Here is a 24,843-nt window from a genome sequence, read left to right as displayed (position 1 = left end):
CTTGGGCTTCTAGATTTTGAGTCTTAATTAGAAAGGCCTTAGGGGCGACATTGTTATTTCCATTTTATAGAGTAGGAAAGTGAGGCCGGGAAAGATGAAAAGACCTACCACATATCACACACCTTGTGAGCAGCAACCTATAATCAGCAGTTAGATCTCAGTGCACCAAAATCATTTAAATTTGAGGGCTCGGGGAGCTGGATGTTTTTACTTACTTTACACTAAGTTCTTTATTATTGCATGCAATAAAACTCTTCAAAATAAACACCTTTTTTGGCATTTCAATGCAAATGGGGCTTTACGGATAATAAATGCCATGCCACACATGGATCCTAGTTGGGCCCCATCTCCTCTGTGATAGAACTGTTTAAAGCTTCCCCACCTCTCAATTCCTGATGACATTTTCCACCTTTCTCAGGTGCCTCTGGTGGCCTAAGGATTGTTAATAAGACTTTTTATAACGGGTTTTACATCTCTGGAGAGAAAAATTTTTTAAAAATCCTTACCTCTGGTCTGGCCTAAATCGAGTGTCAGTAGGTGGCAATAAAGACTTTGATGATGGATCCATTTCATTTAATTCCAGCGCAAACTGTGTGAAGCCATAGTATTGCTCGTAGCCTTTTGGCATGGGATCTAAGAAGAAAATAAATCATTCACCCCTAACTTGCATGTCGCTTACGTTACATTTTAATTCCTTCACCTTTTTCATCTCAGCCTAGCTACAATTTTTCTCTCTCAGCTCCCTTCCATTTCTGTTAAAATATTCTGACTAAGGAACAGGCACTGAAAATTTCTCTATAAATTTTCTTCTCTATAATTTTTCTTCTGCCTACAGGGATGTGGCCTCCTATGTGTGGTCAGAAAGCAAATTTATACAATGCTGTGAAGTTTCTGTAGTGCTTAAGTTATGAAAATAATTTTATTTAAAAATAAACAGGCGGATCACCTGAGGTCAGGAGTTCGAGACCAGCCTGGCCAACAGGGCAAAACACCATCTCTACTAAAAATACAAAACTTAGCCAGGCATGGTCGCAGGTGCCTGTAATTCCAGCTACTTGGGAGGCTGAGGCAGGAGAATGACTTGAACCTGGGAGGCGGAGGTTGCAGTGAGCCAAGATCGTGCCATTGCATTCCAGCCTGGGCGACAAGAGCAAAACTCCATCTCAAAAAAAAATAATAATAATAACAATAAATAAACATACTAATATCAGCTCTGGGTCCATTTTTCCTGATTCTCACTCTAGAGAATCCGTTTTTGATTTAAGTGATACCAAATTCTCCTGAAACTGTGTGTAGTACCTAGAACACTGCTGAACACACAGCAAATGGTTAATAAATGTTATTCTTTTCTTCCCTTCCTGCTCTTTTTACCAATTCTTGCCTCCCCTCAATCTTACATCTTTAAAACATTAGGTGCATTGCCCTAACTGGAATTCCAGCTTTTTAAGCTAAACATACCCAAATTTATATATTGTATAAATCCAGTGTAGACTGCTAAGATCTACTTATAGACTAAGCTCTTCACACATAACAAGAGAAATGCTTGCCAATAACTCTTCTGCAGACCCTACCCCCCCCTTTTTTTCTAATGAAAGGGTCTCACTCTGTCCACCCAGGCTGGAGTACAGTGACATGATCTCAGCTCACTGCAACCTCTACTTCCAGGGTTTAAGTGATTCTCATGCCTCACCCTCCTGAGTAGCTGGGACTACAGTAGATGCACACCACCATGCCTGGCTAATCTTTGTATTTTCAATAGAGATGAGATTTTGCCATGTTGTCCAGAACAGTCTTGAACTCCTGGCCTTAAACAATCTGCCTGCCTTGGCTTCCCAAAGTGCTGGGATTACAGGCGTGAGCCACCATGCCCGACCGGGACCCATTTTTTGAATCTTCAGAAGTCCTCCTTCTAACTAGTCTAATTCTCTGTGTATCCTAAGCATAAAAATAGTAGCAAAGTTTCCTATAGTGTCTTGGTCAGCTCCCCAGTAACCAGGGAGTGAAGACAGTGCTTTTTCTTAAAGATGCGCCAGGGATGCTCACTGCCATTAGAGAGACATAAAGTCAAGGAATAATGACAGTAACAAAAATTTCGACAGTGTTGCTTTATCAAAGTGGTACTTTAACACTGAGACAGGATGGTAGTTCTCATCTGTGATGCATACTTTAAGCAAAGGAGACAGCCTGTGCCATTTGCAAAATCTCATGCGTGCCTCTGAAGCTAGGAAGGCTTCCACTGGTGCCAATTCATTCTAACTTCATGGCAACCTCTGCAACGGTGGGAGATGTGGCAGCTACCCACTGAAAGGGCCACTGCTGGCTGGCTGCCTACTTGACCATCATTGCTTTCTTGCTTGCTAACAGAATACTGATTCTGTTCAAATGGCATTGTGCCCTTACTGGGGATTAATCCAAGACATCTGAATCTCTCTTGCCTACTCTGTTGCCCATGACTGGTTCATGGATGGGTCTGAACCCACTGCAGGCTGACGTGATACAAAGTCCCATTTGCTGGGGGATCTTAGGAAATATTCCTGAGAAAAGAGAGGCACAAGAGAGGAAAGCTGTTTTGTCTTCTCATTACATGCTTGGTATGTCATGCAGGGGTATGACACTGAATGGTAACAACCATTTTGCATCCATTAGGGGAAACACATAGGGAGTAGCAGAATGTATCCTCACTGATCTGTGTGTCCTTGACACAGGTAAGTTGCCTATGTAACAACCCTGGAGCCACCCACCACCTCACTTACTGTTGTGTAATAGCGCACAGCCTAACGGTTTAAGCCACCAGTCAAATGGTTTTGTGTTTGTTTTACCAGCCTAAAGCATCCTAACAGTTATATCTCAGAACAATGGTTTACAATATGGCTGTGACTTGGAAACAACATAATTTTCGGACTTAGGAGATGGAATGAGATGTTGAAGTGTGGTGGGGACATGCTGATGAAAGCTGGGGTTCCCTAGCTCTTCTGCCCGTATCTGCTCCAAGAGCTCAGCACCCTTCTGGAATCACAGGAGTGATGAGGATGGCTTCTGTGGTTAGGTCAGCCTGGGGATAGCTAACTTTTGTAGGTCTCCTGGGTCACTGCTTTTCCCGGAACACTTTCCCCTTTGTCCTTGTTATAGAATGACTTCTTGCATTTCACTGATACTCTTTTATAGTACCCAGTAGAGTTATGCATGTGGACTGCCAGATTCCCTCAGAGAATGCCCGTGGATTAGCAATGCTTTTTCTGGGGTTAAGAACCTGGGACCCAGCAGCCCAGCAGAGGTGTTGCCATAAGTAAGTATGACAGGGAGGTGAAGCCTGGATGAAGAAAAGAGGGCCGACACCTCTAACCTAGTTCAAAGCAGAAGAGGCTGGAGATGCTGAACAGACACTGCTCCTGTCCTCTGTGGCTTCTTTTGCCATGCCCACCCATCCACCCACTCACAGCCTGGGGTCCCCAAACCCAGACACTCACTTGCTCTCCATACACAAGCAGAAGAGGAGGAGCCGCCACAGTAGATGCTTTCATGCCATTTCCCAAACAGCCGATGAACCGCTTTTCCACTCCTGTCAAACACTGTGCCTTCAATCTCATGGGCATTAGTGCTCCAGTATTTTGCCTAGGATTCAAATGAGTTGTTGGCTTAGTCCTTTAGCATCAGCTTATTACAGATATTAAGGAAAGAAAAAAAGGAAAAGCTAGAGAAAGGACTATAATAGTGGCTCCATACTGCATATTAGTTTGCCAGTTCTGGGTTCTGTTTTTTTAACTGACAAATAAAAAATTTATATATTTATCATGTACAACACAGTATCTTGAAACATGTATACATTGTGGAATGGCTAAATCAAGCTGATTAACATATGTATTACCTTACATACTTACTTATGGTAACACTTAACTCTCTCAGTGGCTGGGCATGGTGGCTCACGCCTGTAATCCCAGCACTTTGGAGGCCAAGGTGGGCAGATCACCTAAGGTTGGGAGTTCAAGACCAGCCTGACCAACATGGAGAAACTCCATCTCTACTAAAAATACAAAATTAGCCGGGTGTGGTAGCGCCATGCCTGTAATCCCAGCTACTCGGGAGGCTGAGGCAGGAGAATCGCTTGAACCCGAGAGGCAGAGGATGTGGGGAGCCATTGCACTCCAGCCTAGGCAACAAGAGTGAAGCTCCGTCTCAAAAAAAAAAAAAAAAAAAAGAAAACAAAAACTCTCTCAGCAATTTTCAAGTATACAACACATTGTTATTAATTCTACTCATCATGTCGTACAATAGATTTCTTGAATTAATTCTTCCCGTGTGAAATTTTGGATCCTTTGGCCAACATTTCCCAATCCTCCCCTCCACCCCTGGCAAACCCATGTCAACCATCGTTCCACCCTCTGCTTCTACGAGATCAACTCCTTTAGATTCCAAATATAATAAGATTATGTGGCATCTGTCTGTGTCTGGCTTATCTCACTTATCCTCCAGGTTCATCTATGTTGTCGCAAATGACAGGGTTTCCTTCTTTTTAAAGGCTGAACAGTATTCCATTGTGTTATATGTACCATATTTTCTTTATCCATTCATCCATTGTTGGACACTTAGGCTGTTTCCTTATCTTGGCCATTATGAATAGTGCTGCAATGAACATGGAGATGCAGGTATCTCTTTGACATACTGATTTCATTTCCTATGGATATACACCCAGTAGTGGGATTGGTAGATCATATGGTAATTCCATTTATAATTTTTTTTTAGGAACTTCCATTCTGTTTTCCATAATAGCTGTACTAATTTACATTTCCACAAATGGTGTGTGTTTCCTCTTCTCCATATCCTCCTGAATATGTTATTTTTCATCTTTTTGATAATAGCCAGTCTAACAGATATGAGGTGATATCTCATTGTGGTTTTAATTTGCATTTCCCTGATGATTACTGATGTTCGTCATTTTTTCCTCATATATCTATTGGCCACTTGTATGTCTTCTGAGAAACGTCTCTTTAGGTCCTTTGTTCATTTTTTTTTCTTTCTTTTCTTTTTTTTTTTTTTGAGACGGAGTCTCACTCTGTCGCCCAGGCTGGAGTGCAGTGGCACAATCTCAGCTCACTGCAAGCTCCGCTTCCCGGGTTCACGCCATTCTCCTGCCTCAGCCTCTCCGAGTAGCTGGGACTACAGGCGCCCCTTTGTTCATTTTTAAATCAGATTGTTTTCTTGCTATTGAGCTCTCTATACACTCTCTATACATTTCTTATATTAACCTCTTATCAGATGTATAGTTTACAAATATTTTCTCCTATTCCATAGGTTGTTTCTTTACTGTATTGATTGTTTCCTTTGCTGTTTAGTTTGATATAATCCCATTTGTCTATGTTTGCTTTTGTTGTCTGTGCTTTTGGGGTCATATCCAAAAATAATAACTTCCCTGATCAACATCATGAAGCTTTTCCCCTTATGTTTTTGTTTGAGTAGTTCTACAGTTTCAGGTCTTGCCGTCTTTAGTCCTTTTGAGTTGATTTTTGTATACAGTATAAAGTTCTAATTTCATTCCTCAGCATGTGGATATCCAGGTTTTCCAACACCATTTATTGAAGAGACTGTCCTTTCCCCATTGTGAGTTCTTGGCACCTTGGCACCTTTGTCAAAAACCAATTAATTATAAATGCATGGATTTATTTCTGAGCTCTCTATTCTGTTCCATTGGTCTATGTATCTGTTTTTACGCTTGGATTTTGGCTTTTAAAAACTCATACCTTTAGTTATTTAATAAAAATGAATGGTTAACTATCTGCAGTTTGTAACTCAACTAATATTTGTGTAAGATACCTTTGTATTTCTACCTTTGCTACATACAATGTAAGAGAAGGCTCAGTTCTTGGCTGGGTGCAGTGCCTCATGCCTGTAATCCCAGCACTTTGGGAGGCTGGGGTGAGTGGATCACTTGAGGTCAGGAGTTCGAGACCAGCCTGTCCAACATGGTGAAACCCCATCTCTACTAAAAATACAAAAATTAGCCGGCTGTGGCAGTGGGTGCCTGTAATCCCAGCTACTTGGGAGGCTGAGGCACGAGAATCACTTGAACCCGGGAGGCGGAGGTTGCTGTGAGCTGAGATTGCAGCACTGCACTTCAGATTGGGTGAGAGTGAGACTCCATCTCAAAAAAAAAAAAAGGTTCAGTTTCTATACATCAAGTGAGTAGTGTGGGTATTCTCACTATGTATTGGTCCTGGTCTGCGAGGCAACCTTGCACTCTATTCTGCTCAGTTCAGCTCAGCTCAGGCCAGTCCAGCCCAGAGGATTTTATACAGTTCCACAGTGCAGCCAGCAGAGGGAGCTCTAGCGCCCTAGAGTTTTTGTTTTTGTTTTTGTTTTTCAAATTACCTGGCTGCCCTAAAAATCTCTATGAAAGAACGGCAAAGGCATTTCTCCATAAATCAAAAAACTCTAGTACTATTTTCAGCTTAAACAGAATCCATATTTGGAAACTAATCATGTTGAATGGCATTTTCAGGTCAGATTCTGGTAGTTCGGCTTCTGCATTTCAAGGCTGTGGTAAAAATGGTGGGGCATGGAAGTGTCTCAGAGCTGGATTAGAAATTTAAAGTTGAGTTCTCCAGCCATGTAAGAATGAAGGAAAAGCAAAAAGAAAAAAAAAGACTATTGAGACTCTTAAGTTTATTTATTTATTTTTTGATACAGGGTCTTACTCTGTTCCCCAGGGTAGAGTGCAGTGGTGCAATCACAGCTCACTGCAGTCTCAAATTTCTGAGCTCAAGTGCTCCTTCTGCCTCAGCCTCTTCAGCAGCTGGGACTACAGGTGCATGCCACCATGTCTGGCTAATTTTTAATTTTTTTGTAGAGATAGGGTCTTGTCAGATTCCTCAAGTGAGCCTTCTGCTTCAGCCTCCCAAAGTGCTGGGATTACAGATGTGAGCCATGGCACCCGGGCTCTTAAGTTTATTCCGAAGCAGATGTCAGATTTTCCCTTAGAGATATCTGCCAACAAATCCAGTGCTGAGAATTTGCTGGAAGCCATCAAGGGACACTGTCACCTTCCACAAGCGAGTGTGGCATCCACTTGCAGCGTCTCTTTCAACACCAGACATGCCCAGCATTCATCTCTCATAACTATACACCCATTTTCTGCATGTAAGTGAATGAGAACAAGGTAGGTGGCAGATACGGGAGTGGAGCATATTTCCTTGGAGAAAACGTTGAGAGCAATGTGGCTTTCACCTGGGTCACAGGTAATATATCCCTGCTTCAGGTTGCCTTTTGTTTCTGTTTGCAGAGAGCTTAGATAAAACTTTCAAGTTAGGGTCATTTTTTATTTTGTCCCACATGTAAGGTCATTATGGGCTTTATGTTTGTCTATAACCCAGTTTGAGGCTATAATAAAGACCCTAATCCACCTCTTCCTAAGTATTCCCTGTAGGTTACAGGTGGTGCAGAGAGGCATTGCATGAAGTTCCACAATAAAACCTCATCTCTCTGCCTATTATTTCGATCTCTCTTAAATGCAAATATTCCTTGAGGAGGGCCATGTTTTAAAGCTGTTTTAACTACATACAATTTTTAAGAGCAAGAAGGAATCTAGGAGGGAGAGAAAGCGGGGAGGGCTGCCAGCAAGGCTGTTAAAATGAGAGACTATTCCATACTTTTTGCCTCTGGCCAATTTTTCCATTTATTCTCTGAATGTTTATGAGTCTCTCATGTGTGCCAGACACCATTTCAGGAATCAGGGCTACAGAAGTGAGCAAGATAGACTAGGTTTTGCTTTTCTGGAGTCAAGGATGATGAGGAGGGTATGGAGAGCAGAAAATAAACACACACAGCAGTGATGAGCAGGCTGACTTCAGACGCTGATAAGAACTCTGAAGAAAATGGGAAAGGATAAGGAGCGAATGACAGGATGGGGCTGGTGATGGAAGGATCTGGGGACAGCTGCCCAAGCAGAAGGAAATGAAGAAAGAGAAAGAAGGCCAGTGTGGTCAGAGGACAGTGGGGAAAAAGAGGGAGAAGTTCAGGTTGGAGAGGAACGAGGTGGTGTGTGTGTACGTGTGTATCTGCAAGTGTGCAAGTATGTGTGTGAAAGGGTGGAGATGGGGAGTGTAGCCTGTGCAGGGCCTGGCGGGCCACCATAAGGATGTAGGCTTCAACTCTGAGAAAGATGGAAGCTGTTGGGGGATTTTGCTTAAAGGAATGATAGAGCATGACATTTAAAAAAAAAAAAAAAAAAATGTCTGTGATGGCCGGGCGCAGTGGCTCACGCCTGTAATCCCAGCACTTTGGGAGGCCGAGGCGGGTGGATCACGAGGTCATGAGATCGAGACCATCCTGGCTAACACGGTGAAACCCTGTCTCTACTAAAAATAGAAAAAATAAGCCAGGCGTGGTGGCAGGCGCCTGTAGTCCCAGCTACTCGGAGGCTGAGGCAGGAGAATGGCGTGAACCCAGGAGGCGGAGCTTGTAGTGAGCCGAGACCGATCAAGCCACTGCACTCCAGCCTGGGCGAAAGAGCAAGACTCCGTCTCAAAATAAATAAATAAATAAAAGTCTGTGGTAAACCATACCTAATGTAACACTGACCATTTTAACTATTTCTAAGGGTCAATTCAGTGGCATTAAATACATTCACAATGCTGTGCAACCATCACCACTATTTCTAGAAGATTTTCATCTTCCCAAACTGAAGTTCTATATCCATTCAACACTAATTCCGCCTTCCTCCCTCCTGCAGCCCTGGGCGACCACCATTCTGCTTTCTTTCTCTGTGAACTGGATTCCTCTGGGGATCTTGCAGAAGTGGAATCATGTAATATTTGTCCTTTTGGGGCTGACTTATTTCACTCAACATAATGCTGTCAAGGTATATACATACTGCAGCATGGTGATTTATGTTTTAAAAGGGTCTCTCTGGCTGCTGTACGGAGGACAGACCTTAGGGGAGTAAGAAGCCAGGAGGGGCCACTGCCCTGGTCTAGGTGACAGAGGTGCAGCTGGGACCAAGGAGCTCAGGCATTGCTTGCCTGCTGGCATAAAGGTGAAGGCAAAAAATCTCTCAAATGCCCTGTGCTCTGGGGCCCTGGCTCTGCCACAGCCCTTCCAGGGTCAGAGCTCAGAGAGTCACTGGAGTTACCTTTATAAAATTCACTTTGCAGTAGCAGGAATCATCATGCAGGTTCTTGATGACAATCTCTCCATAGTGCTCAATCCACCTCTGCCCGCTTAAGATGTTATGGATGCAAGAGGTCACTTTGTTCCACTCAAAATGATCCCCAAAACTAAAAAGAAGGAAAAAGTAGAAGTACCAATTTCTAGAAGAGCCAGCAGCAAATGCAAATAAACTCTGCTCTTTTATAAAATAAGTCATGTAATGCATTACTCATCCCTTTATTCACAGAAGCAATACTGACTAAGTGTCTATGCCACGCTGGATGTTCTAGGAGCTTCCACTCTCCAAGGAGGCGTGCACGCCACAGAGGATGACAGCATTCAGACTCTGCACTCTGAAAGCTACCAGAGGCTTCACTAGAAGCTGGTGGTCTCTCGGAACAGCCCACTCCCTCCTTTGACAGAGGAGGCAATTCAGAGCCAGAGGGGCTTGTCTAATGTTGCTGAACTAGGAAAGGGAAGCTTGAGGAAGGGATGAAGGTTTTATGCAATCTGCTAAACATATATTGCCTGCATCCTTTAGGATGAGAAAGTATTCAGATATTACTTATGGAATTCAATAATTATGAGGAAAATGGTATTAATAATAAGATCAGATACTTACAAAACATATGCAATGTGCTAAGTACTATTTTAGGTGTTTTATGTACATTATCTGTTTAATCTCCACAATAGCCCTAGGAAGTAGGTGGTTTATTATTCTCTTTTTCTAGACGGGGAAACTGGTGATGAGAAAGGTGAAGTAACTTGCCCAGGGATTCGCTGTTAGTAAGTGCCAGAGTGAGCAGGTGAATCTCGGCAGTCCAGTTTCAGAGTCCCTGCTCAGAAGCATTTTGCTTTATAAATAAGTATCGATCATCCCTATCAGATCAAGGCCATATGTTTCTTAAAAGGGATTTTGACAGCAAAGCAGCACAATAAAGAAAAACACTTCTTTTTTTTTTTTTTTAATTGAAACAGGGTCTCACCCCTTCACCCAGGCTGGAGTGCAGTGGCACGATCACAGCTCACTGTAGCCTCAACCTCCCCAGGCTCAAATGATCCTCCCACCTCAGCCTCCTGAGTAGCTGGGACTACAGACGCGTGCCACCACTATGCCTGGCTAATTTTTGTATTTTTTCTAGAGACAGGGTCTTGTCATGTTGCCCATGTTGGTCTCAAACTCCTGGACCTAAGCAATCTGCCCACCTTGGCCTCCCAAAGTGCTGGGATTACAGATGTGAGCCACTGCGCCCAGCTAAAAACCACCATTCTTAATCTTGTTAGGAAGTGGAAATGAGTTTTTAATAAGCATCTGTTCAGGGAACTTTGGTCTCCAGGAGGCATTTCCATTTGAGGGAGAAACATTTTTTAAAAGTGAGCTTGCCAAAAGGAGGAACATTTAAACCTCCTGTCAGACAGATTAAAAGAAAAAACACGCACTCAGTGCAACTGCCGGGGGCGGGGGTGGGCATCCTGTCCCCAAAGCAAAATCTTGGCCCTAAATTCCATAAAGCTCCTTAACCACAGAAGAAGAACTTACCCTGGCAGAGTCACATGGGTTGTGCCAATTGGAACAATTTCCATGGATTTGCCCCAGAATTTGTTTTTCCATCTCATATCTGAAATGAAATACCAAATATTACATTTTTAGCAGGAGAGTTAGGTAGATGAAATACTTCCTAGACTAGATAAATGATCATCACTATACAGTACAACCTCTTCACAATCAAGTCAATTATTGTATAGGATAACTTTTCATAAAATATAAGTACCAACCCCATGGGCCCTTGGAGCAGAATCAGGGAAACTAAAATGATAAGATAAAGTCCTTTCCATGAATGCAAGAAATGAAAACAAGTAAGTAAGCACACAGAGGGGCCCAGGCTATAACTGAGTGTGTTATAAGGTAAAATGAAACCTGAGAAGAAGGAGTGACGAACATGCTTGGAGAAAGCATCAGAAGAGGCTTGTCAGAAAGGGCCATCTAAATGGGGCTTTGAGGAATAAGCAGGAGTTCACTGGGCAGAGAAAAAGCAATTTAAGGCCAAATAAATAGCTTGTCTGAGGGGACAGAAGTATAGGAAAACACAGTCACATAGTGTGGTTCTGTCCTATAGGTCTCAGATTGTCTTATCTAGAGAAGAGTAGAAAGGTTGAGAACAAAACCAGGTGCAGTGGCTCATGCCTGTAATCCTAGCACTTTGGGAGGCAGAGGTGGGTGGATCATTTGAGATCAGGAGTTCGACACCAGCATGGCCAACATGGCGAAACCCCTTCTCTGTTAAAAATACAAAAATTAGCTGGGCATTGTGGTGGGTGCCTGTAGTCCCAGCTGCTCGGGAGGCTGAGGCAGGAAACCGAGAGGTGGAGGTTGCAGTGAGCCAAGATCATGCCATTGCACTCCAGCCTGGGTGATGGAGTGAGATTCTGCCAAAAAAAAAAAAAAAAAAAAAAAAAAAAAAAAAAAAAAATGAAAACGAAAACAATGGGCTCTCCAAGCCCGGTTAAGAGTTTGGTTTGTGTGCACTGAGTGGAAATAATTGCAAAGGCAACTAGAAGCCATATGGAGAATCGAACAGGAGTAGGAGAGAGGAGAAGCAAGGTGACAAGTTAAGAGGCTACTGCAATTGCCCAGAGGATAACAAACGGGATGAAGGGAACCAAGACAACAGACGTGGGGAAGTCAGTGAGCCCGGAAATACTAAAGAAGAAGAAATAGGCACAACTAGGTGACAAGTTAGATACAGACTGAAAAAGAGAGAATTTATGAACAATGTCAGATTTCTCTAACTTGCAATGAATGGTGGTACCAACAGAGAAGCCAGGGAATAGAAAAAGAACAGCAAGAGGTTCCCATCTGGCTGCTGCACTGAGGATCTACAGACCACAGAGAAATCAGGGTGGGAGCAGGGGGGACAGTGGGGAGCCCTGGCTGGGGTCCAGGTGAGAGAGGTGGGGCTGGGACCAGCGAGCACAGTGGGCCTCATATTGTATAATCCTATTTATATAAAATGCCCCAAACAGGCACATTTATAGGCTGGGGAATGTTGAGAGAAATGGGGCAGGTGGCAGAGGGCGAGGGTAATATTTGCTAAAGAGGATTCTCCTTGGAGTGATGAAAATGTTCTAAAATCAACTGCGCTGATAACTGCACAGTTTATTAAATTCACAATTCTGTGAATAAAAACCATTGAATTGTACAGTCTACATGGGTGAATGATATGGTATATAAGTTAGATGTTCATAAAATTGTTACCAAGGGAAAAACAAGATAGCTGGCTGTTTAAAGCAAAAGTATTAACAATGTACTACATGGTTTATGATATACAGAAGATATATGTCAAAAATGGTAGAGAGGTTGGGAAGGGAAAATGGAAGTATACTTCTGTAAATCTCACTATATGAAACTGGCATAATATTATTTTATTATATTAAAAATACATAACATAAATCCTAAAGTAACAACTTTAACAAGAAACAAAACAGGTAAGTATAGCTAATAAGCTAACAGGGGAGATGAAAGAGAATGATAGAAATTATTCAATCCAAAAGGCAGAGAAAGAGGAAAAGGAGAACAAATAACAGATGTGACAAACAGAAAAGAAACATCATGAGGGCAGATTTAAGCCCAGCTACATCTACAATCACAACAAACGGAAATGGTTTACACAACCTACATAAAAGGCAGAGAAATGTCAGGCTGGGTTACAAAGCAAGATTTGGGAATCCTAGGCCCATGGAAATACGTGGATTGCTCAGGAAAAGGCTGATGGGGAAGGATGGCCTAGGAGAAGGATGTTCGGGAAGGGCTGAGAAGGGAAGGATGTAACTAACGTTGGAGCACACGGAACTACTTTGAGAAGACCCCTCGCATTAAAAAAAAATCCAACTTTTGGCTGGGCGCGGTGGCTCATGCCTGTAATCCCAGCATTTTGGGAGGCCGAGGCAGGTGGATCACAAGGTCAAGAGATCAAGACCATCCTGGCCAACATGGTGAAACCCCATCTCTACTAAAAATACAAAAATTAGCTGGGCATGGTGGCGCATGCCTGTAGTCCCAGTACTCAGAAGGCTGAGACAGGAGGATCACTTGAACACGGGAGACAGAGGTTGCAGTGAGCCGAGATCGCACCACTGCACTCCAGCCTAGCAACAGACCGAGACTCCATTTCAAAAAAAAAAAAAAAAAAAAAAAAAAAAATCCAACTTTTGAAAAAACAAAGAAGAGGTGCTTATAGCATGAGTGAGATTTAGCAACTAGGAGGCTAGGAACCTTATGGGAATATTTCCAGAGGGTTTTAGTGAGAGAGCAGTTTCAATTTTAAACTTTCATAGCAAAGATGAAGAAAGAAATCCATGGTACTTGTCACTTTAAACTGGAAATACTGATTGCCTCCAAAGAGAGAAACTGAGTGGCTGAGGAAGGGGGTTACAGTATACTGTTTTGTACTTTTAAAGTTTACTAGACTGCGTGTGTGTGTGTGTGTGTGTGTGTGTGTGTGTGTGTAAAGGCGACATGTGATATCACTAGTAGCAGAGAAAAATATTTTTAAAATGTATATGTGCTCACTGTCTAAAAACCTAGGATGCTTATATTTTCCTTCTACAGTACACTTTTTTTAAATAAATTGAGAGATTAACAAAACTAATCCATCTAGGAAATATCTATAGCCTTATTTATTCTTTAGAAGATTTACCCACTCACCCCCAACTCAAAATATAAACTGAATGAAATTTTAGGAACAATCATCTCAAAAATGAAAAGAAGTAAGCAATGTAAAACACGACTTCAGAAATAAAATTTAAGTTTGACAAAAGCAGAAAACCCCTCTGCTGTCTACACTCTGATAAACAATTGTAAATATTTTGTGTCTCTTGAAATATGTGAGGCGTTTCAAATGATTTTTACATAAGATAAAGTTACAGAAATAAATGGAGGTGGCTCAGATAAACTAAGTGAGAGATGAGAGGCAAGAACAGGTGGCGCAGATCCTTCCAACCAGGCCCAAATCCAAGGACCACTTTTGATCTCAGGAAGAATTGACAGCAATTCTTGGATAAAATAAACAGATAAAATAGTACACAATATGATGGAAGTAAAATGTATTAGCACATTACCTTGCCAGAAAGCAAAATTTCTAGACTCAGCATGACACGCAGAGATAGGCGGATGGTGGCTGACCTGATGGAAACAAAGGACAGAAAAACAAAAAATGAATGAACTTTTGCGTCTAATGAAATCCATTCTTTCTCCCCTGCACTGAGATGTAACAGTGTGCAGTGCTGAACTAAAGGAAAAACTTCTTTAGTTTCCCTCAACAAGTCTGTCCTCAAGAGGGCGCTCCTGATACAGTCAGCTCCCGCTGGCTCAGATTGGTCAAGGGTGAGGGGAAGGCCCTTGAACGGAAGCCTCCTGAAGCCTCCGTGGGAGGGCGGCCAGGTGGCGAGTGATGAGGATAGAGGCGCATTTTGAAAGACATAAAAATAAAAACAGGGACATGTGAGGACTGCTCATCCATAACATATAATCTGACATTGGCTACCAATGTCAACATCTCCGTCAGCTGTTCTGAAAGTAGCTGCAGATGTTTTAATTAAGATATCAAATAACAAGTATTCTAAATGCAAACCCAAAATGCTCTTCCTTGGGCTCAGCCAATTTAACTCTTGAAAACTCTGCATCATAAAGTCCAGCCTCTTTTCAAATCACCTACAAGAAGACCGATGCAAGGTAATTTTTTTAAAAAGAATGTTTCTATTTAAAAAAAAGGTTAACACACAATTGTAGAGGAAATGTTAGTCAACTGTTAAGAAAATTTTATTTATTTTTTGTCAAGATAAAACCTTTCTTGAGCAAATAAGTAATCTCATTTCAGAAAAGAGAATCCCCTGGAGCACAGACTGCCTTTTGGCAAGGGGTCATTACTCATTCTATTCAGTAATGAAGAGGTTGAAGAGAAAACGGCTCCTCCCTCTATTTCCTCATTATCTCAGTCCCACTCAGGGAACGTTGAGAGGTGTATATGCTGTCATTCTAATTCAGCACTGGTGAAACCACAGTAATGCTGCCAGGGGTGTTTCCAGAAAGTTCTCTGATGTAGCTGATTCTTAACAGAGGTGTCTTACACTGAGAGTATCTAGCTCAAAGCCTGCACCTTATAAACGAAGAGACTGAAACCAGAAAGATTAAGTAACATTTCCCAAGCCACATCGATAGTCAGGGAAGTCCCAGCAGTTTTGGTTTACCTCACTGGTTTCAAACTTTGCAAAAAACAGAAAAAAAAATGTTTTAAGCAGCTGTACAGTTTTCAAACCCATCTTATCAAGAACCCAGAACACTGAGCCCTTGCTTGAGATAAACAGGTGGGGAGGAAGGGAGGGCAGTGGGTGACAAATCCACAGCTGTTCACCTTCCTTGGGATCCTCAGCTGAGGAACATGGTTTGAAAACTACTTCTGTATGCCAGGCCTCCAGCAGGAGGACTGCAGGGCTGGGAGGATGCGGTCACACACGCCACACCCAGATGTGACTCATGGGATTACAGCCATACCAGTGTGGGCCAAAGAAAGGTAGAGACAAAGATGTAAATCATGTAGGTATCTTTCAGATTCCTCAGTGAACATAAACGCCAGTTGCAATACAAAGCAGAAGACTCAAATCTGCTGCTCTTTGGTTTGTCTTAGTTCCCATGTGCCTCCTAAGAACGTGAGCCCTTCTGTGCCTGTGGGATTTTCAAGGGCAATTTTCACTTCAAGCACTGACTTAGAAACCTAATCCCATAATGTAACTCTCTGATTTCCCCTGATGTTGTCTTTTTTCTTTTTTTGAGACAGAGTCTCACTCTGCCACCCAGGCTGGAGTGCAGTGGCACAATTACAGCCCACTACAGCCTCGACCTCCAGGACTCAAGTGATCCTCCTGTCTCAGCCTCTCAAGTTGCTGGGACTAAAGGTATGTGCCACCATGCCTGGCTAATTTTTTCACTTTTTGTAGGGATGGGGTCATGCTATGTTGCCCAGACTGGTCTGGAACTCCTGGCCTCAAGTGATCTTCCCACTTCAGCCTCCCAAAGTGCTGGGATTACAGGTGTGAGCCACCATATCCAGTTGTCTTTTTAAAAAAATCCTACCACTTGGAGATACCTTATATCAAAAAATGCTACATTCTTCTCCTTTTCTTCACTAGCTGTCTCTCAACGGAAACAATGGAGCTAGCTTTGAAACCATGGGATCATATAAAACAAAATCAAGGTGCAGTGGCACAGCCCTGTAATCCCAGCTACTTGGGAGGCTGAGGCAGAAGGATCCCTTGAGCCCAGGATCCAGGAGTTCAAGACCAGCCTGGGCAACATAGTGAGACACTATCTAATAATAATAATAATAACCATTAACCAGCTCAAGACAATCCCCACTCCCCACTTCTCCACCCCACCTGGCATGACCCGCTATGGAATGGAAGGAAAGCTATGAAATGTTCCCCTCTCCCATAATGTAGACATATTTTAAAGTGGATTATTATGAAGTAGATTATATTCATCCCACAAAAACAATGTAGCAATGTGGGAGAGGAGCACTATAGCTTTGATGAAGAATTTGGCATCTTTACAGGTATGGCCGAATGTAAACACAGTATATAAAAACCATACACCTCTTCTGTAATAATTTTAAACCCCATAAAGCAGGGATAAATATACTATCCATACGAATTATAAAAGAACCCCTACAGTATACACACATCGCATAAAAACCCAACCTTGATTTTTTTAAACTATTGTGTTAGATAATGAATGAATGTTTAGCAGATTATGTTTAGATGGGTTCAACACATTTTCTGAATAAGTCTCAACCTTCAAATATCAGTAACTTTGCTTATTTCTTTATGGCTTACACAGGCCTTTGGGAATGGTTTATTTGGCCCACATTGCTTTTAAGAGTTTTACAAAGCTTTCTGGGGAGATTTACATTGATAGCTTATTATTATTATTTTGTATATTTCCTATTTCTGGAGCATCTGCCACGTGCTGCACTAGTGTCCAGGAACGAGGGAAAGGTTTTTGTTGTTCCATGGACCTGGGCCCTGACTGCAACATCCTTTGCTGGCTGTATGACCTTCACAGCTTTTCAATCCCTTTAACCTCTGTCACCTCATCTGTGAAATAAGGCTGATTCCACTGACTCGGCCGACTAAAAAAAGAGAACACATACAAACTGTCCAGGATCATACGCTGATGTGGATTAGGCAGGGACTAAGTGAAAATATACTCATTTAAAAGAGACTAAGTGAAAATACACTCATTTAAAAAATCAAAATACAGATTTTTAAAATGAGTGTATTTTCACTTAGTTCTTATGGTAGCCTTATATCTTGGTTAGCCAGATTTTGTAAATTAGGAAATAGGGGTTCTGGCCAGCAGACCTTCCCCAATGCCACACCATTAATGAGTGATAAAGGTAGCACTCCAAACCTGCGTCATCCTCTTCTAGATCCAGGGCTCGTGTCCCTCCCCAAAGCCAGGACACATCATTAAGGTTCCTTCTCATGGACATTTAGAGAAAAAAATCTTTTGAATTTGACCTTTCCAACCTGAGTCTCACATATTTCTTTGTAAAATGAGGTGTGAGGATCCCTCTTGGCTTCAAAATGCTCTGATTCTAACATCTGCTGTTAACGTCTTCTTCGAATCTTAGCATCAAAGGTGGCGGCGGATGCTGGCCATTGAAAAAATTATACAAAGGCTTTGATTAACTTCAATGCCCATGGAAAAAGGTAATTCACAGTTAATCACTTAATCTTTGTTGATGGCAATCTTTCTAAAATCTATTAGAGTACAGAATAATGAGCAGAATCTAACCTGTCTTTGTTATTGTAGGATTTTGGTTGAGTCTGTATTCTCCTTACATTTTAACTCAGGCAAAAAGGGCAGTAGATGCATTTGTCTGAATTGACCCAGCCCTAGAAGAGATGCTGTCTGTTAGCCTGTTGAATAAACCCAATTTAGACATTTTTTTTTTAAGCATTCTTCCCTATCACTTCCTCTCCAATCAAAGAATAACAATTTTTGATTGGTAAGGATGCCCAAGCATTCAAGAAATTAGTACACATGGTTTTTATTATACAAGTATTTATATGGTAACACATGTATCTATCTTTCTTTCTACAAGCCCCAATACAGTTCCCCTGGCAGTTAAGAATCCTGGTAATTTATAATTTATTTATATATCTGAGGCCTTTCTTTACCTTGACCTAATCTTTTTTTTTTTTTTTTTTTTTTTTTGAGACGGAGTCTCGCTCTGTCACCCAGGCTGGAGTGCAGTGGCGCGATCTCAGCTCACTGCAAGCTCCGCCTCCTGGGTTCACGCCATTCTCCTGCCTCAGCCTCTCTGAGTAGCTGGGACTACAGGCGCCCGCCACCACGCCCGGCTAATTTTTTGTATTTTTAGTAGAGACGGGGTTTCATCGTGGTCTCGATCTCCTGACCTCATGATCCGCCCGCCTCGGCCTCCCAAAGTGCTGGGATTACAAGCGTGAGCCACCGCGCCCGGCCGACCTAATCATTTTTAATTTATGCTTTGAATGCACTTTATATGAGAGGTCAAGGGAGAAGCAGATAGGAAAAGGATGTATTTTCAGTAGTTTTGTACTTTGTAAGTTTTTATTTTTCAGATTTAGAAAAGTAGCCCTTCAATACATCAGTTCTCCCCTGCAACTGCTCCAAGGCATAACTATCCAGTCCTCCTAGGTCCTGATTTCCCGGCAGCAATACAGGGCAATAACGAAAAAGAGGGCAAGTGCCAGGTGAAGAAGTCATCCAGAGAGGAGACCAAGTGGCCATTCTTTCCAGGTCACTCATCAAGTACTTATTGATTGCCTGCGATGTGTCAGGCACCGTCCTAGTCACCAAGGGCAAAATGATAAGCTAAAGAAACAAAAATTCTTACTCTGATGGAATTTATATTTTAGTATGGAAGTGGGTAAGACAAACGACACATAAGCAGCACATAATTTGTCAGTAGAAATGTGTGTTAAGGAAAATAAAGCAGGGCATGAGGATGTGGGGACAATGAGTAGGAGTGCTGGTCAGACAGGGTGGTGGGGCAGGACTCTAATAATGGAAACCTGTGGGGGCTGAGAGAAGTTCGGAAGTTAACCACGCAGATATCTGAGAGAAGCACGTCCCAGGCAGGGGACACGGCAAAGGCCAATGGCTGGAAAATGCTTGGTATGAAGCAGAAGAAGCAAGGCCAGTGTGGCAGAGCTAAACGAGGAGGCGAGGAAAGTAGGAGAAGTGTCTGAGGGTGAGATTTTCGAGGGCGTTGTGGACCATGGCCAGGACTTTGGATTTTATTCCAAGTGACTTGGGAAGTTGGTGGAAGGTTTAGAGCAGCTGCTGCTTCTGTTTTAAGCAGTCACTCTGGCTGGTGGATAAGGAATTAATTGGCTCTGGAAACAGGAGACCAGTAGTGAGTCCTACTGCAATAATCTCAGTCATTGATTTTAGCGGCCTGAGCTAGGTGACCAGCACCAAATGGGAGAGAGAGTGAAAATGGCTGGCTGTAGAAGGAAGGCTTCTGAAGGGAGACCCCAGGATTTGCTGATGAGAGGATGTGAATTATGAGAGAAAGAGCTATTAAGGATGATGCCAAGAATTCTGGCCTGATTTTGGGGAGAATGCAGATGCCAATTATTTTCCCTTCTCCCATGTTCAGAGTGAATCACTTACCTCATAAACACATGGCTTCTTGCAAAAAATTAAAAAACAAAAACACATTAAGTGCTGACTTGACCTAGAAATGTAGAAAACCACAAAACAATGGTTTAGCTGTCTCATATTTGATTTATTGCTGGTTTTATTTGAACGGCTTGAATTTACCCTTTGACAGTGTCTTTACTTATTTAATCAGTAATAAGTAACTCTGCTAACTAGTAGATACAAGGACTATTCAGAGGTGACATGAGTGTGCAAGGAGGAAGTGATGGGGGTGGCAAGTATAAGCCTGTCCAAGAATGTACGGACTCAGAGTCCTCCAATAATTAACAGAAAAGGAAGAAAGGCTGAGCCTGTAGAGCAAAAGAAAAGATCTTCATTTCAATCTCTTACATTTTAGTAACTTTTCATAACTGCACTCAGCTTTTCTGACACTCTCAAGGGTATGCAGGGGGGTGGGTAAATGGTTAAAATGAACAATGATCTGGACAACTAAAGTTTCATGTAATTAGGAAAAGCTACTTTTAGACCATAGCTTAATTGCATATCCTTTCAACACCAAAACTTTCCCAAAGGTATGAAAAAAGGAACATAGCCAACTGAAATAAGTTTTCTGACCCATCTTTTCCCTTGATGCAGCTCAAAACCAGTGTGCTAGCCCTGCCAGGCAGCAGGAGGAAGCAGCAAGCAGGGAATCACCTGCCAGAGGACACTTAGTCCCTGACCAGTAAGGAAAGAAGGGAAGTCCTTCCTCTCTGAATTCCTCCTTTTGTGAGTTTATGCAGAAAGCCAAGGTTGAAACGGATTTTTTGGCACAAAGGAAACCTCTGAGAAGGTGGAAGAGCCAGAGGGTCAGAACCTAGGACAGGAATGTCTATGACTCACTCCTGATGCATCCTCTTTCACAAAGGCCACACCCCAGCCTACCACAGGAACTGAGAACAAAGTCCTATGTGAGTCTGGAGAGATTCTGCATGGTGAGAACGAACAGCATACACAACGGGCTGCTTTGTGTATACTGTACTCCAGTAGCTCTGAGCACAGTCACTGAGTCCACACAAGAGACCCCACAAAGGGTGAGGGGAAAAGGAGGCAGGGATGGAAACAGGGGCTGGGTTCTAGCATTTGAGGAGGGGCACTGGGAAGCTCAAATCCTCTAGGCCTTGGTTTCCTTGCCTGTAACTGAGCCCTGCCTCACCTTCCACAGAGCGCCATTTTGGAGATCAAGTAAGATCATGAATGCACGGAGCACTCTACAAATCTAATACTTGTTCTAAGAAAAATTTTTAACAAGAAATGCTTTCTCTGGTTTCTGACCACATGAATCATTTTGATGTTGTGGTTTTGGATCTTTTAGACGAGAAACAATACAGAGAGGCAAGCTTCGATGGAGTCGAACTCTCAAGCAGCAATGACTTCCACTTGCCTGTGGCTGCTCACCACCTCGAACATCCACATACCCAGCAAATCCACAAGACAACAAAATCGAGGGGCTTGGAAGACAGAGGCAGTCATCGCTTTCCAAATCAGATTGTTGTCTAGAAAACTCAGAAGAAAAGCCAAGCTGTTTCTTGCCAGGTCCTTAAGCTTGGAGATATAATTTCCTTCAACATCCTCCTTAGAAAAAAATTCGACCCAAAAATATTAATTCAGGGGGCTTGCCCAGTTTATTATATTAGTCATCCAGAAACCTGTACTCACTGTAGAGAGGCACAAGAAAACAAACCTCTAAGCCATGAGAGCTTAAGTATATCAATGACACATAATGGACAAGGGAGGAGTCATGCTGTCTCCATCAAGGTAGACTGTCTCCTGGGCTGGAGGCAGAAAGAGCCATACCAGGTACCAGCAGCAAACAGAATAAATGCTCTGGCACTCTCTTCAGATGTGTTAAATTAGAATAGACAAGGTCGGGAGAGGGAAAGAGGGGTACTGAGCTGATAGGCTCCTGCTGGCCAGAGAAAGAGAGGCCCTGGCCCTACAACCTTCCCACTCCTGGGGCAGAGGGCTGCCTGGTGTACTGAATCACATAGCTGCATCTTCACACTGTACACTCACTTAGGGTTCTTACCGGCTTCCCAAGTAATCTGCCTATGGGAAAATCATACCTAGTCACACTGGACAATGCTTTCTGATCCCCATAGCAGGTCTATTTTTCACAGTAAATGCATATAGTAGCATTCTAGTTTATACATCAGTCTCTTGTAAGCTTAGTGTGAATTTATCCCTGAGAGACTCATCCATTCTTAGGTATATTAAAATAACCAACTATCTGCAGCCATCAGGCTAAATTCCAGACAGATGAAGCAGCTCCATGATGATCATGACTGGTGGTATGACCATGGTGAAGCCAGCTGTGAGAACTCCTGGCTGCCTGATAGCCATTTTCTATCAGAGACTCACCAGCGACATCAAGTGCCCTTCAGACTACTTGTACTAGAAGTGGAGACATAGCATATCTTATTTGAACATAAGAAAGTATATATTATAGATACATGCCTTTCTAGTTTTCTTTCATCAAGTCATTCCTCAGCCTCCTCTCTGCCTTGTCAACACTCCTCTTACTATTCTTTTCCCTTTTTTTTTGAAATGCAGTCTTGCCCTGTTGCCCAGGCTGGAGTGCAGTGGTGCGATCTTGGCTCACGGCATCCTCCACCTCCCGGGTTCAAATGATTCTCCTGCCTCAGCCTCCTGAGTAACTGGGATTATAGGCATGTGACACCACACCTGGCTAATTTTTTGTATTCTTAGTAGAGATGGGGTTTCACCATGTTAGCCAGGCTTGTCTCGAACTCCTGACCTCAAGTGATTCACCTACCTCAGCTTCCCAAACTCTTTTTTTTTTTTTATTATACTTTAAGTTTTAGGGTACATGTGCACAATGTGCAGGTTTGTTACATATGTATCCATGTGCCATGTTGGTTTGCTGCACCCATTAACTCGTCATTTAGCATTAGGTATATCTCCTAATACTGTCCCTCCCCCATCCCCCCACCCCACAACAGTCCCCGGAGTGTGATGTTCTTCCTGTGTCCATGTGTTCTCATTGTTCAATTCCCACCTATGAGTGAGAACATGCGGTATTGGGTTTTTTGTCCTTGCGATAGTTTACTGAGAATGATGGTTTCCAGTTTCATCCATGTCCCTACAAAGGACATGAACTCATTATTTTTTATGGCTGCATAGTATTCCATGGTGTATATGTGCCACATTTTCTTAATCCAGTCTATCATTGTTGGACATTGGGGTTGGTTCCAAGTCTTTGCTATTGTGAATAGTGCCTCAATAAACATATGCATGCATGTGTCTTTATAGCAGCATGACTTATAGTCCTTTGCGTATATACCCAGTAATGGGATGGCTGGGTCAAATGGTATTTCTAGTTCTAGATCCTTGAGGAATCGCCACACTGACTTCTACAATGGTTGAACTAGTTTACAGTCCCACCAACAGTGTAAAAGTGTTTCTATTTCTCCACATCCTCTCCAGCACCTGCTGTTTCCTGACTTTGTAATGATCGCCATTCTAACTGGTGTGAGATGGTATCTCACTGTGGTTTTAATTTGCATTTCTCTGATGGCCACTGATGACGAGCATTTTTTCATGTGCTTTTTTGGCTACATAAATGTCTTCTTTTGAGAAGTGTCTGTTCATGTCCTTTGCCCACTTTTTGATGGGGTTGTTTGTTTCTTGTAAATTTGTTTGAGTTCTTTGTAGAATCTGGATATTAGCCCTTTGTCAGATGAGTAGGTTGCAAAAATTATCTTCCATTTTGTAGGTTGCCTGTTCACTCTGATGGTAGTTTCTTTTGCTGTGCAGAAGCTCTTTAGTTTAATTAGACCCCATGTGTCAATTTTGGCTTTTGTTGCCATTGCTTTTGATGTTTTAGACATGAAGTCCTTGCCCATGCCTATGTCCTGAATGGTATTGCCTAGGTTTTCTTCTAGGGTTTTTGTGGTTTTAGGTCTAACATGTAAGTCTTTAATCCATCTTGAATTAATTTTTGTATAAGGTGTAAGGAAGAGATCCAGTTTCAGCTTTCTACATATGGCTAGCCAGTTTTCCCAGCACCATTTATTAAATAGGGAATCCTTTCCCCATTGCTTGTTTTTGTCAGGTTTGTCAAAGATCAGATAGTTGTAGATATGTGGCATTATTTCTGAGGGCTCCGTTCTCTTCCATTGATCTATGTCTCTGTTTTGGTACCAGTACCATGCTGTTTTGGTTACTGTAGCCTTGTAGTATAGTTTGAAGTCAGGTAGCGTGATGCCTCCAGCTTTGTTCTTTTGGCTTAGAATTGACTTGGCAATGCGGACTCTTTTTTGGTTCCATATGAACTTTAAAGTAGTTTTTTCCAATTCTGTGAAGAAAGTCATTGGTAGCTTGATGGGCATGGCATTGAATCTATAAATTACCTTGGGCAGTATGGCCATTTTCACGATATTGATTCTTCCAACCCATGAGCATGGAATGTTCTTCCATTTGTTTGTATCCTCTTTTATTTCATTGAGCAGTGATTTGTAGTTCTCCTTGAAGAGGTCCTTCACATCCCTTGTAAGTTAGATTCCTAGGTATTTTATTCTCTTTGAAGCAATTGTGAATGGGAGTTCACTCATGATTTGGCTCTCTGTTTGTCTGTGATTGGTGTACAAGAATGCTTGTGATTTTTGTACATTGATTTTGTATCCTGAGACTTTGCTGAAGTTGCTTATCAGCTTGAGGAGATTTTGGGCTGAGACTATGGGGTTTTCTAGATATACAATCATGTCATCTGCAAACAGGGGCAGTTTGACTTCCTCTTTTCCTAATTGAATACCCTTTATTTCCTTCTCCTGCCTGATTGCCCTGGCCAGAACTTCCAACACTATGTTGAGTAGGAGTGGTGAGAGAGGGCATCCCTGTCTTGTGCCAGTTTTCAAAGGGAATGCTTCCAGTTTTTGCCCATTCAGTATGATATTGGCTGTGGGTTTGTCATAGATAGCTCTTATTATCTTGAGATA

The 24,843-nt window shown here is 42.4% G+C and overlaps 1 protein-coding gene across 6 annotated transcripts in view; it reads right to left on the bottom strand.

The window, feature by feature from the left end:
- The window catches only part of OSBPL3 (oxysterol binding protein like 3), a 199,372-nt gene that overhangs the window by 10,011 nt on the left and 164,518 nt on the right, over window positions 1-24,843 (bottom strand). For all 6 annotated transcript variants that reach the window (XR_004026431.1, XR_004026432.1, XM_030796352.1 and 3 more), the window contains 5 exons: window positions 14,257-14,320; window positions 10,679-10,757; window positions 9,122-9,266; window positions 3,468-3,612; window positions 507-633 (listed from right to left, as the gene is read on the bottom strand). Coding sequence is in view for 4 of the 6 variants with exons in the window: in XM_030796352.1 (XP_030652212.1) it covers window positions 507-633; window positions 3,468-3,612; window positions 9,122-9,266; window positions 10,679-10,757; window positions 14,257-14,320 (560 nt within the window). In the remaining 2 variants the exon portion in view is untranslated. The remainder of the gene's footprint in view (window positions 1-506; window positions 634-3,467; window positions 3,613-9,121; window positions 9,267-10,678; window positions 10,758-14,256; window positions 14,321-24,843) is intronic.

This window comes from Nomascus leucogenys, chromosome 17, assembly GCF_006542625.1.
Source record: "Nomascus leucogenys isolate Asia chromosome 17, Asia_NLE_v1, whole genome shotgun sequence".
NCBI lineage: Eukaryota > Metazoa > Chordata > Mammalia > Primates > Hylobatidae > Nomascus > Nomascus leucogenys.
The sequence above is the reverse complement of the archived record's forward strand: the minus strand, read 5'-3'. Positions and strand labels throughout refer to the sequence as shown.